This window comes from Phyllostomus hastatus, unplaced genomic scaffold, assembly GCF_019186645.2.
Source record: "Phyllostomus hastatus isolate PE091 unplaced genomic scaffold, TTU_PhHast_1.1 phas_contig_40, whole genome shotgun sequence".
Lineage (NCBI taxonomy): Eukaryota > Metazoa > Chordata > Mammalia > Chiroptera > Phyllostomidae > Phyllostomus > Phyllostomus hastatus.
The window spans coordinates 51750475-51763493 of record NW_025333872.1 but is presented as its reverse complement, the minus strand read 5'-3'; the positions used below and the strand labels follow the sequence as shown (position 1 = coordinate 51763493).

Genomic DNA, 13019 nt, shown 5'->3' with positions numbered 1-13019 from the left:
AGATCAAAACTAGAAATAGTAAAATGACAACAAACTTACAACTACCAACAACTGAACTTAAAAAAACAAAAACAGACTAAGCGAACAACTACAACAGGAACAGAATTACAGAAATGGAGATCCCATGGAGGGATATCTGGGAAGAGGACAGTGGGGGAGAATGGAGGAAAAGGTACAGGGCTTAAGAAACATAATTTGTAGGTACAAAATAGACAGGGGAGATTAAGAATAGTATATGAAATGGAGAAGCCAAAGGACTTGTATGTATAACCCATGGACATGAATTAAGTGGGGGGGATGCTGGTGGAAGGGGATGTAGGGCAGAGGGGGATAAAGGGGAGAAAAAATGGGACAACTGTAATAACATAATCAATAAAATATACTTAAAGAATAAAAAATAAAATGCTGTCTTTACCCTAGGGGGGAAAAACCCCAGGCTTTACCACTTTGCTAGCATGTGGCTTTATATTAATTAATTAAACCCTGACATCAGCTCCCTAATCTATATGATATGAGCCAATATAATGGCTGTTTTCAAGTATGCTATTAGGTCTGAAGAGTGCTAAAATAATATTAAGAGATCTTACTGCTATAAATTATTTATTTTGATTGGTTTGTGTTATCTTTTTAAGTAGGCAGTATTTATTGTGGAAGAAATATCTTAAATTTATTGGAGTGACATTGGTTAACAAAACTATATAGGTTTCAAGTTTACAATTCTATAATATATCATTTGTATATTGCATTGTGTTTACCACTCAAAGTCAAATCTTCTTCAGTCACCATATATTTTATTACCCTCTTTTTACCCCGTTCTCTTTTACCCTTTGTTACCCTCCCATACCCCTTCCTTCTGCTAACCACCATACTGTTGTCTGTGTCTGTGAGTTTTTGTTTATTTTTTTTCGTATTTGTTCATTTGTTGCTCTCAGTTTCATTTTGTAATATCATCCTATGGCACATGCATGCCTCCACTATTTCCTTCTGTTGGCTATTAGTTAAATTACTTAATCTTTCTCTTTGTCTTTAAAGTGGAGATAAACCCTACTTCTTTTGGCTGTGGTGAGGATTAAATAAAATCAAATGTGTAAGGCATCTCACAGTAAATGCCAGCTAAATAGCAAATCCTTTTTTTTTTTCTCCTTTTCCTACTGGTTGATTATAATGATTGAGCTGCTCAACTGTTGACTTAGTTTCTTCCTTCATTTCAGTACAAAGCAGAAACATCTATCTCATTAGTCAATATTCACATTATTACACAGTATTGTAGCCGCTTAAAATAACCTAAAAAACCACAAACAAGGTGTTTGAAGATCATCAGTATTTACATTCCTTTTCTTGTGAGACAATTAATTAAAAGCAATTGTCAGAGCTTTTTATCAGAAAATCACATTTAGGTCAATTCTCTGGCTTGTTTTTTAACTGACTGTAAAACAACAACACTTTGATTTGAAAACCCCAAATGCTATACTTTAAATGAAAATTTTAAAAAAACCCTAAGAATTTAAATAATTTAAAGCTTACCTGTTTCAAAATGCCTGCTGCCATTTCATGGCTACAGTCAAAGATGACATGGAACTCCTTGCCTCTTTTCATTTCTTTTAGTAAGGGTTTTGCATCCTTTGTATCAGCAGGTAGTTGACGAATTTTAAGTCGTAGGTTGTACCTTGATGGAGCTTTGATGAGCTCTTGCAAACGGATGAGGCCTTTAACAAAAAGGTAGAGAAAATACTATCAGAGAAAAATTGGAGTGGATCATGGAATCACAAAATATACTCACTACAATGCCTGCTTTTCTTAACCATGTTTATGAGGTCTGTCCAGAAGGTATCCAGCCATGTAATATGAAAAACAGAGGCATTTACTGAAGAAGATACAGGATACAAGAAACAATGTACACAGGACAATGAAACCTCAGTCCCATTTAATGTAGACACCTTGGAGCTTCTGTCGTGAGCTGCACACATAGAGAAGTTTGATTGCTCTACATTAGGAATTGACATCAAGAGATTTTAGAAGCATAATTTTTTGGTACCTGGGCAGTGAGTGATCATTGGTCCTGGCACCCATGCAAAAATCAATCAATCAACCCATCAATCAATAATGTAAGCACCTTGGGACCTCACACAGTTCTCCCGATTGCCATCATGTTCCCCATCATATTTTCCTGAATGTAAGCAATAGTTGAAATCTCTTTCCTTTCAAAGGTGATTTTAATTTTGGGAAAAGCCAAAAGTTGCAGGGTGCCAAATCTGGGCTGTAGGGAGGCTGAGTCACCTGGGTGATTTGATGTTTGTTTTGAAAAAAAAAATCTGCATGAGACATCATGCATCAGCATGCACATTGTCTGATGAAGTTGCCAATCACCAGTTGCCCAGAGCTGCGACCTTCTGAATCATCCTAAGTTTCCATGGAAAAACGTTCAAGCTTAATGCAAAATGGATGCGGATTCATTTTTCTCTACTCTCTCAGTCATTTTTAATGCTATGGCCACACAGTACACATACTCACTCAGCAGTGTCTATCGCCCCCACTGTCCAGTGAGTGAAGTCATCATTGTTCACACATGCACATTCCAGTCTGCTCTCCTTGGCTGCCAGGTTACATGGATGTCATGTAAACCGTTCTCATTATATTAATAATGGTTGAACTTTTTCTGGACAGACCTCATATGTGCATTGTAATAGTGTGACCATTAAAATTCAGAACTCTAGATTCCTAGGGTTTTTTTCCTATTTTGGGGTTTTTTTTATTATTTTTTATAGATTATTTGATTGTATTTTTATTACCATTTATCCCCCCATACCTTCTTCCACCTCCACCCAGCCCCTCTTTTTAAAATAATCACTTTTGAAATTCTATATTATATATAGATATTTTTAAATTATAAAAGATACAGATGATTACTAGTTAAGAAAAATCATTTAAATATATAAAGAAATATAGGGTTGAAGAGTTTCCCTCTACACCCCGATACTACTCTCAAGGGTTTGTACTGCTAATGGCTTGAAATATGAATCTTCCATATACTTTTTGTGCATTTTCACATTTGTACATAGAGGTTTATTTTGTTTTGTATTTTATATTAGTAGTTGTTTTGTGACAATGTCTTATAGGTAGCTGTAAGTCAATGATTATTGTTCTAGTTTGTCCGTAATTAACAGTGTTTTATAGATGACATAATTTACATAACTATTCTCTATTGTTAGTAACTCTGGTTACTTCTTTTTGAGTTTTGTTTACAAGTAATGCTATAGTAATTTGGTGCATATGCAAAAGTGAAATAATTTCCCTTAATAAATGATAAAATAGACTCTAAGTAACCTAAACAATAATAAAATTACTTTAAGGAATAAAACTAAATTTTTAATACTGTTTTCTAGGTATAATATTAGCTTTCAGAAATAAGTATAACCATAGACATTGGTAAAGCAAACATTTTCCTAGAGAAGTAGCTCCTGATTGTTTCAAAAATAAATAAAACTAATACATATATATTCAATAAGTCATAGAAATGTCATGCATTTTAAAATAGCAGAGACAAATCATTGACTGTATTCCTTTATACAGCTTCAAGTAATGAAATCCCTTTCAGAACTGATATAAAAGACCTGATACATAAAAGAGTGTGATAAGAAAAAAGGATCATAAAATTCTACTCTAGCTTGGACCAAACAAGCAATTTCCTTTTCTCTTCTGCCTACTCTTCTTCTTATCTACCTCTATTTCCATTTCATCTCTATACTTCTATTGCTCCTATTCTATCTTCCCTGAAAAACTACTTTCATAAATATTAGTATGACAAATAGTAATAAAGGAAGATATTTGTAAAAAACTAATCTGGAACTCTCTATCTCTCTTATCCATATCATGTTATATATACTTTAATATAGTATTATAACATACTATAACTATATAACATAGTTAACAATGAAATTAACAATAAAATTCAGTCTCAGATAAACATATAATTTAAAAAATATATAAATTTAAAATTATCTAGTATATTTTGCTTTTAAAATATTATCCCAATTTTGTCGCTTAAAATTCTACAAGTAATGGTGACATAAATTATAAAGTATAATATTATTGGTTTATTTTGTTTTACAAATTTAAATATTTACTAATATAGTAAAATAAATACTACATAATTAATTGATATTAAATATACCCATTAAGCAATACAATTCAGTCTAAAGAATTAATATGTACATAACAGCATAGATTATATAATGTATCTAATATACTTGTGTATAATGACAATGAGCCATACAAAGGTGAAAATAAACATCTGAACATATAGCGCCTGCTTAATTGTAGGAGAGTTTAACATTGGGCTTATAAAATCCTCCAAACCATGTATAAAAAGTGACAGATCCATAGGACACTTTAGTTTCCATGTCTATTAAATAAGAGTCTTATCTAGATCAGCAGTTCTCAGAGTGTGGTCCACAGACCCCTGCACCCTTTCAGGAGTCCTACCATTTTAATAATTATAATAATAATAATAATAATAAGTTATTTGGCTTTTTCACTTTCATTCTCTCTCACGTGGGCAGTGGAGTGTTTTGCAGGTTACAGAACATATGTGATATTACAGCAGATTGCACAGGAAAGCAGATAGGGAAATCCAGCTGACTCCCATTAAAACCAAATATTAACGAGACTGACTTATCAGAGTGTAAAACAATGCCATACATATATATATACATATATGTATATATATGAAAATGTAGGCATGTTTCATTAAAATATGGCATGAAAAACAGTCCGGTGATCACTGGGGGGAGAGGGTTATAAGGGTACTAAATAGTAATGGAAAAATACAATAAAGATCCAACATAAATAAATAAATAAATACTATTTATTTGAACAGATAATGGGGTTGCTATTGCAATTATTAAATGAACAAATATTTGAAATGTTATGATTTTTATTATTACTAATATGATAAGTATCAATACATGTAACTCATTACATGTGCTTTTAGATAACCTCAGAAAATATTAAAAATGTAAAGTGAGGGCAAAACCAAAGTGTCTAATAATTACTGAATTGGGTTATCTCTAAATTTTTCCTAGCTGTAAATTTCTATTATTCTAACAAAATTATTTATATAAAGAAAGACCCATCAATAACAACTTTGGCTAAATAAAGTAAAGAAAGCTACCCTTGCCTTACTTCTCAAGATTTTGTGCAAGTTAAATGTATATTGGGGGGACTTACCTATCATAACAGAAATAGCCTGGATGTTGGATTTAAGTTGCTCAAAAATCTATGATCTATGTGACTTTGTGCAAGGCATTATATCTCCCTTAGCTTTATTTCACTTTCCTTTTCCCTATAATAGGGTAAAACCATCTATGTATTAATATTTAAAACAGTAAAAAGGAACTGGCATGTATTAGAACTCAATAAATGGCAGGTGTCATTGTTATTTAGACTAACATAAAAAGAATATTTTTAATGTGCTTATTATTCAATCTGTTCTTGGAAGTTATTTGAAACTGATTTAGACTGAAAAGCTAACAACAGCAGAATTTTAATCAAAATTTTAGGAGATGAAGTCATTACCAAAGGAAAGGAGCTATTTAGTTACAAATTAGCCCTGCAGTTTTAAGTTGAAAAAGCTCAACTGACTTAAAAATATAAATTTATGAGGGATAAAATACATAAATAGAATTTAAGTTCACCCTAAGTATAAATGCTGCCAAGTAAGTTAATTTTGGTCTCTTAAGAGCTCATGTAGATAGTCCCTTGAGCCATAAGGTAAAATATATGTTTACTTATTCTCTTCACACATACACATCCCTGCTGGCATTATTGTAACAGATTTCAGTTTGCCAGCTTCCCTGGGGAATAATATTGGAGAGCTAAGAAAATAACTGCTGCTACTAGGAACTGCCATCTCCAACTTAAGAATTTCAGTTAAATGTTGTCTTCATTCATTCATTCAGTATAGATTGACTGCATGTCTATTATGTAGCAGACATTGTTTCATTAATGACCACAATGATTGAAATAATTATATGCATTCAGCCTTCAATTGCATTAGATACAGTTTGACTTTGGCATTTTTTTAATACAAAAGTTGTTCCTATAATGCTTTTCACATTCAGCTTTGGGAATAAAAGTGGTTCAATATTTCGATCAGAGGGGAGAAATCTAGAGTGCTATGTGAATACTGAAAGTACAATCACGGTTTCTAAATTCTGGCTTTCCATCATTTCCTGTACCAGGTGCTTAGACTTCTTTCTTGGTTTCTAACCATTTGTTGATGTGCCTGCGGTAGTGTTTCTTTTTTAAATCTATATTCCATTCTAGATTCTTTGTCTTCATCATTATATGGTGTGCAGGTACAAATACCTGTATCAATTCTGTGTAATTTAGAACACATTAGAAGAATAAGAGAGCATTGACAAAATGGGAGATGCATTCAAGACATCCAAAGAATGGATGTTTATCTACCTATATAATATGAGTTATTGGATGACATCCCTGTATGTGGATGAGGTTTTATCCTTGGGACAATGGATTTAAACAGAAGGAATATCTTTTAATTGCAACATGAGCTTTGTATTTTCCTTTGAAGATCTCTGTCAATCTTGCTGCCTCCCCCAAATCCTTCTGCAACTAACCATGTTCTAAAAATGCCTATTTCCAAAAAAAATTACCCCAATCGAATTCATCAAATAGAAATAAGTATGCATGCTTTGTAAAATGAAACAGTTTCCCCCTTTTTAGGAAAAAATAAAGTAAGCCTCTCAAAATGTTTGGAATGTTTATTTACATGTAGCCTTGTCTTGTGGTCCTGTCAAAGGTCCTTGTGGTACTTTGGTCAAAATGAAGAAATAAAAGGACCCATCTATTAGACAAAATAAAAAGGAAAAACTGTTTTGTTGAAAATATGATTAATACAAATAATTTTCAAATAACACTTTTCAAAAGAAATAATAAATTTAGCACCTGCTTATTTAACAAAAGAGTAGAATTATAACTCCTTAAAAGTCTTTTAATTAAAATGCCCCCTTTTCCCTAATGTAATTAGTTGATGTAATGATAATAATAAAGAAAAAATCTGCACAGATGGGTTCCTCAAAATCTTCTAACAAAGACGAGCAGCACATTGCAATTATCACTGTTTTGGTAGATGAGTTCTGTTCCCTCTAATTCATTCACTAAGAGCATATTTTTTGAAACTTCTTTTTACTTGCAGTTATTTTACAATAGCTGAAACCAAAGTTTATCCTAAGCCTACAGGTGACAGAGGTCTGAGTTGCTCTTTTCAAAAATTACTGTCAATTTAGCTTTTAAGGACAATCCAGGAGGAGACATTTGTGTACTCTCCAGCTGGCACTTCCTTCTAAAGAGATCAATCACATCACCTCTCCACAGGCCCAGCCTACCCTTAGCCCCAGGAAGGGAGTCCCAGGTTTCCTCCCATTCCCAGGTATTGATTTGAACAGCCACACAAGCTAGAGCTTTGCCACCTGGCTCACTCATCAGGCCTATTTATCATTTCGGTTAATGTGGTCTTTGTGCAGGCCAGACTCCCCTCAAAGTGCAGCATATAATAAATGATTCAAAAATGATTCATCTACATTCAGCATTTCATCACCCCTTTTTTTTTCAGTTGAGAAAGAGTAATTCATTTAGAGGCCAGAGTATAACATTTCAAGTTATTTTTATTAGAATGTTTTACCTGTGCTACAGAGTGTTTTAAAAAACTAAATAGAATATGTATACCAGTTATAGACTTTGTAATATTTGGTAATACTCTCAATGTAGAGAAGGAAGCTAATCATAATTTTAAACTTTTAAATACGGTTTTGACAGGAGAGGTAGATGAGCACTGCAAAAAAAATGTCTCCAAATTTTGTGAGCACCCCTATTTTGTGAGGTAGGTGAATGTTTTCATTAGTACAGGGAAAAGAGAAAATAAAACTGTGGAATAAGAAAAGAGGGGAGAAGAGGAAGGGAAGATAAAACTTCCAGAGCTGTTTCATCTTGTTCAAAGAGAAAAAAGGTAGATAGATATGTAAAGTAAAATTAAATGGCTGATATCCTGGAAAAATCCTCAAATCCTAACAATAAATATCCTTCCAGAGAGGGATTACCTTTTCTTTTCTGAGATTTGTTGTATTTTTAAGGTACGGTAGAGTCTAATAATTCAAACTTAAAATATGTTAAAAACCACTTTAGTTTGATATATTGTAATCTAAGCGGCAAATGAGTGTCAATTCGCACACCAGGGCCAACCAATGGTCAACAATGGCTACTGCAATTGTGTTGAGAATGATTTTCATACTAATGCTGTGTTGAGGGGCGTGCCTCAATAAGGGGTTAGACTTGAGGTGGTGGGCAGGGCATAGCATCATATAATGGCCATCTCTATATCAAAATCTCCTGCTGCTCTCACTGAGGTGGTTCAGTTGGCTGTGCGATGTCCATAAACAAAAGGTGTCGGTTCAACTTCCATTCTGGCTGGGCAACTTAAGTGGGTTGTGGGTTCTGTCCCAAGTCAGGTCATGTCCAAGAGGCAACCAATTGATGTTTCTTTCTCTCATTGATGTGCCCCTCCCTCCTTTTCTCCCCCCTTTCCTCTCTCTCTAGAAATAAATACTTTAAAAAATAAATAAAATCCCACTTATTTTAATATCACAAATCCTACACATTATATTGTTTTATTGATGGAAAACTCTTTCTATGCTTCAAAATGGAAAATAATACAGTGCAGACCAAATTGTAGGCATCATGCTCTCTATTGAATCCAGGACCCATACAACTCAATCTTGAACCACAAAGCATTCAAATAAGTAGAGTCCAAATGGGAATACTGACATACATTCTCCTCAATATATTTTAAATGTGTACAAAGTTATAGCCTGAACCCATTCATTACAATTCTATATTTTTCATCTTCACAAACACTCTGTAATTCTGAAAACTCACTCTGACACAAAATACACATATACACACATGCACACACATACATACTACTCTGCTTCTATTTTCCTGGGAAATATAATCTACCTCTTTGCTAACTTCTCTCACCAGGAGAATTTGATCATGATGTTTTTTGTTATTTCTGCTCTGCTGACCTTTGTAAAGTCCACACCACAAATACTACAACACTGATCTAGCAAAACAGAAGCCTTAGGAAGGCCTAAGTAAAGAAGTCACTAAAAAGCAATTAGAGTAACTGTTAGCAGGTAAGTTTTGAAGAAAGGCTGAAACCCAAAATTCACTATTATGATTTGCATCATGTCACCAAATTTCCGCATCATATAGTGGCATGGCAGTCTGGACCCACCTCATTAACTTTCTACTGAATGTGATAATATTTATTTGTTAATAAATAAATAAAGGAAAAATAAAGGATATTGGATATGGATATGGATAAGGATATGGATATTTTTCCATAAAGGAAAAATATCAAGTGAACTAATAAATACAAATCAATTAATACTGTGCCAGGCACATATTAACCATTCTCATGGATTTCTGGTGTTTACTTTTCTCTTGGACCCCAGAGATTGCTGGCCATGTGTGCCTCAATAGGCCTTGTTTGGTCCCCGAACCCTGCCTGCCATCTTGTGAGTGGTCTCTATCAAAATCTCTTCACCCCAAACATCGAAATAAATTCTGCTTCCTACTTGGAACCTAATTAATACTCCGATTATATGATGTTGACCACCAAATTTACATCTCTTGCCAGAATAGTTCCCTGAAATCTAGATTTCTAAATGTACTCTGCTACTTCACAATTGTGTAGTAATAAATTAATTTTACCCCAAGAGAAGTCTTTCCTTTGCTAGAGGTTCATGGGAGGTAATGTTTAAGTCCTTGGGATATTCTGCCTGGTAAGAATTTCTTTGTTATCTGGGGGGTTTCACACTAACAGGATAGTCTAACAATGTGATTTTGGTAGGGAACTTGAATTGTGAGGGTATCAGACTCTGGAGGGGCTAGAGACTACAGGTCAGCCATGCCAGAGCTCAGCAATGTCCATATGACTAAGCACCAGTAAAAACTTTGGACACCAAGACTCAGGTGAGCTTTCTTGGGTGGTAATACTCCATGCATATTGTACTCACTGTTGGCTGCAAGAGTTAGCACCGACTACAAATCCACGGGGAGAGGATAGCTAGAGCCTCTGAGCGCAACCTCTGGACTTTGTCCCATGTGTCTTTACCCTTGGCTGATCTTAATCGGTATATTTTTGTTGTTATAAATCACAGCAATTGAGTACAAAAGAGGTCAGTCACTCAGTGAGTTGTTCTAGTGAATTATCAACTAGCAGGTGATCTTAGGTACCCTTGAAACTGTAATCACTGTCAGAAGTGAAGGTGATCTTGGAGATCCCGAACCTCACAGTTTGTGTTAGAAGTGGGGGTGTTCTTAAAAATGCTTGAATAATGCAACAACTCTAATTTGATGTATATAGATACTACATTCCAAACTTGGGCTTTCATCTCCCCACCTTCCAAAACTGTTCCTCCCTCAGTTGTTGCCACACAGAATACTGGCAACTGTCACCATTTCAGGTACTCAGGCCAAAATCCTGGTGACGTCTCTAACTCCCTTCTTTTGAGCACACCTGACAGCCAGTGCATTGGGTTGACCAAAAAAGTCCATTTAGATTTTTCCATAAAATAAAAGACATACTTTTTTCAAATTCACCAATATTTTTATTGAATTGGATATTTTGCATATGTCGGCTATCTCCCATGTGGTGTAATATTGACTGTTCTGAATTAATGTCTCAATTTGATCAACTTCAACTGTTCTACCAGACCACAGAGTATCATCCATCAAGAAACACCCAGCATGAAACTTCACAAACCACTTTTGACACATTTGTCACAGCAGCTTCTCCATATACTGCACAAATCCACTTTTTGCACTTCAGCTGCATTTTTGCCTTTCTTGAAATAATAAAGCATACTATGCGAAAAATGTTGAGTATCTTCTTCCATCTTTAATTTTAAAATGGCTACACAAAAATTCACCAATTTTGATTTTTTTTAAACACATGCTGATATGACAGCTGTCACAGTACAATCTAACAACATTGTTTCAAATGAAGTTAAAGACAATTAAGCACTACTAGAGCCATCTTATGGGAAAAAAAAAGACAAACAGAATTTTTGTCCAACCCAATATTAGAAAATCCTATTGAATGTACCCTCAACATATACACAGAAAACTACCAACTCTTACTACTTCCAGCACACTGATTGAGCTACTTTGATCTCAAATAGATTACTGTAGAGCTGCCTACCGAGCATCGTCCTTACATGTTTGTATATCCAGGCACACCTGGTAGCAGCTCATTGACCATGGGGCTTGTTTCATAAGTCTGGTAAGTATAGTGTTCTGGACCATTTTGTAATAGAAAGGTGGGGATGGAGGATGCAGGACCATGCAGAACAGTTTTAGCACAGGCATGACTACTAAGCAGCTAGGTGGAACTATAGTCAGTGACCATGGAAATAGGTAGTCCTTACGTTTGACTCAATACACCAAAAATTTAAAAGTATGACATATATCATAACAGTAGCCCATGATTTCCTTGGACAAGTTGAAGGAGATATTGTGCTTCCAGAAAATCAGTTCATCTAAAGAAAGTTTTTCTAAAAACAGAACAGAGAGTAGAATGCAGTCCTACTAGGTAGTGTCTCAGGGCTATAACCAGAGGTCTCACATTCAGAATGGGAGAAGCAATAGTAATAATAGGAACAAAATGGACAGAGAGTGCCCAAATAGCAACCATGGGCTTGAGGCTGATTCTAAGACTAGCCTGAGGGTGGATTCAAAGGCAACCCCCATGAGGCGCCAGACTGGTCACAGCCTTCCTCAGAAAATGGACACAACTGAAGTGCTAAATGGAGCGTAGCTGTGTTCCCTGGAAAGCAGGTACTGCCAGGCTGTTACTCCTGAAGTCAACACCAAGATATGATTCCCCTGTTTTTTCTCACACTGCTATGAGGAAAAGCAATTATGCCATTATTAAAAAGTAAACAGTGTTTTTCACTACTCCAAGGCTAAAATCTTTTGGCCTCTAAGGCCTCGGGATCTAAGTTCAATGTGTGTTAAAGTCAATTCTGTTCAGAAGGCTTCAGTTTGTGAGAAGCCAATAGAATTAATGTTGCATTTTAATTATTTGCTTACTGCTGTTAAAATTTGCTGCATCCAATTTATGAGCGAATAAGCACATTGGAGACTGATTCCCAGCCAAGGTATCTTAAGAGCTGGGCTCACTGAGGGCACTGTGGTCATGATAAGTGGGTTTGTGCTAGGCTGACCCAGCCCCAGATCCATCCTATCACCCAATTTTAATTTATCCTGTTCATACAATGGCTGAATGTGGGCCTCTGCCTGGTGTAATGAGATAGGGCAGGTAAAAAGCTGGACAGTTTAATGAGAAGGCAGTTGCCTTTGTCAGGACTCTTTCAGTGAGATGTGCAAACTTAATTCACACTGCACTGGATGAAAATGGAACTCCCTGCCTCCCATACCTGAAAATAAACTCCAGGCAGGGTTAGAGGCAAGAATTCTTTGTTGCTCAGTTCTCTCTCCCTCCATGTTACCTTATTTACCCCAGGGCACAGATAACCAACAGAATCTCATACTCACAGAGAGATTAAGAAAGCTCCATCAAAATCTTAAGACTGTCTGACCGAGATTGGATTCTCTGGTGGGAAGAGAGGGGCTCACATTGGAGGCATCAGTGGGTTGTGGGGGAAGGAAAGTGAACCCTGCCTGAACCAAAGAGACTAAGATTTCCTCAAAGGGATTCTGGGAACACATACAAATACAGCCCAGATATGCATTATGGCAATTTCCTAGAAACTTCCTAAACAGGACGGCTATACTTTGGTTTTTGAACAGAGTTTGGTAATATTTTGATTCAATGGTTGTTTACAATTAAAATAATTTTATCACTTTTCACCAAACTAAGGCCATTTAGAGAGTGTGCACATGGAAGGGTGGGGCGGAGAGAGAGACTAAGAGAT

At 35.3% G+C, this 13019-nt stretch overlaps 1 protein-coding gene and 1 non-coding gene across 2 annotated transcripts in view; one reads left to right on the top strand and one right to left on the bottom strand.

The window, feature by feature from the left end:
* The window catches only part of GRIK2 (glutamate ionotropic receptor kainate type subunit 2), a 585197-nt gene that overhangs the window by 307652 nt on the left and 264526 nt on the right, over nt 1–13019 (bottom strand). The window contains exon 5 of the mRNA XM_045844097.1: nt 1525–1706. Coding sequence (XP_045700053.1) covers nt 1525–1706 — 182 coding nt within the window. The remainder of the gene's footprint in view (nt 1–1524; nt 1707–13019) is intronic.
* On the top strand, nt 1942–2070 carry LOC123822323. Its single transcript, XR_006786292.1, has one exon. It is a non-coding gene; the product is annotated as a U11 spliceosomal RNA (small nuclear RNA).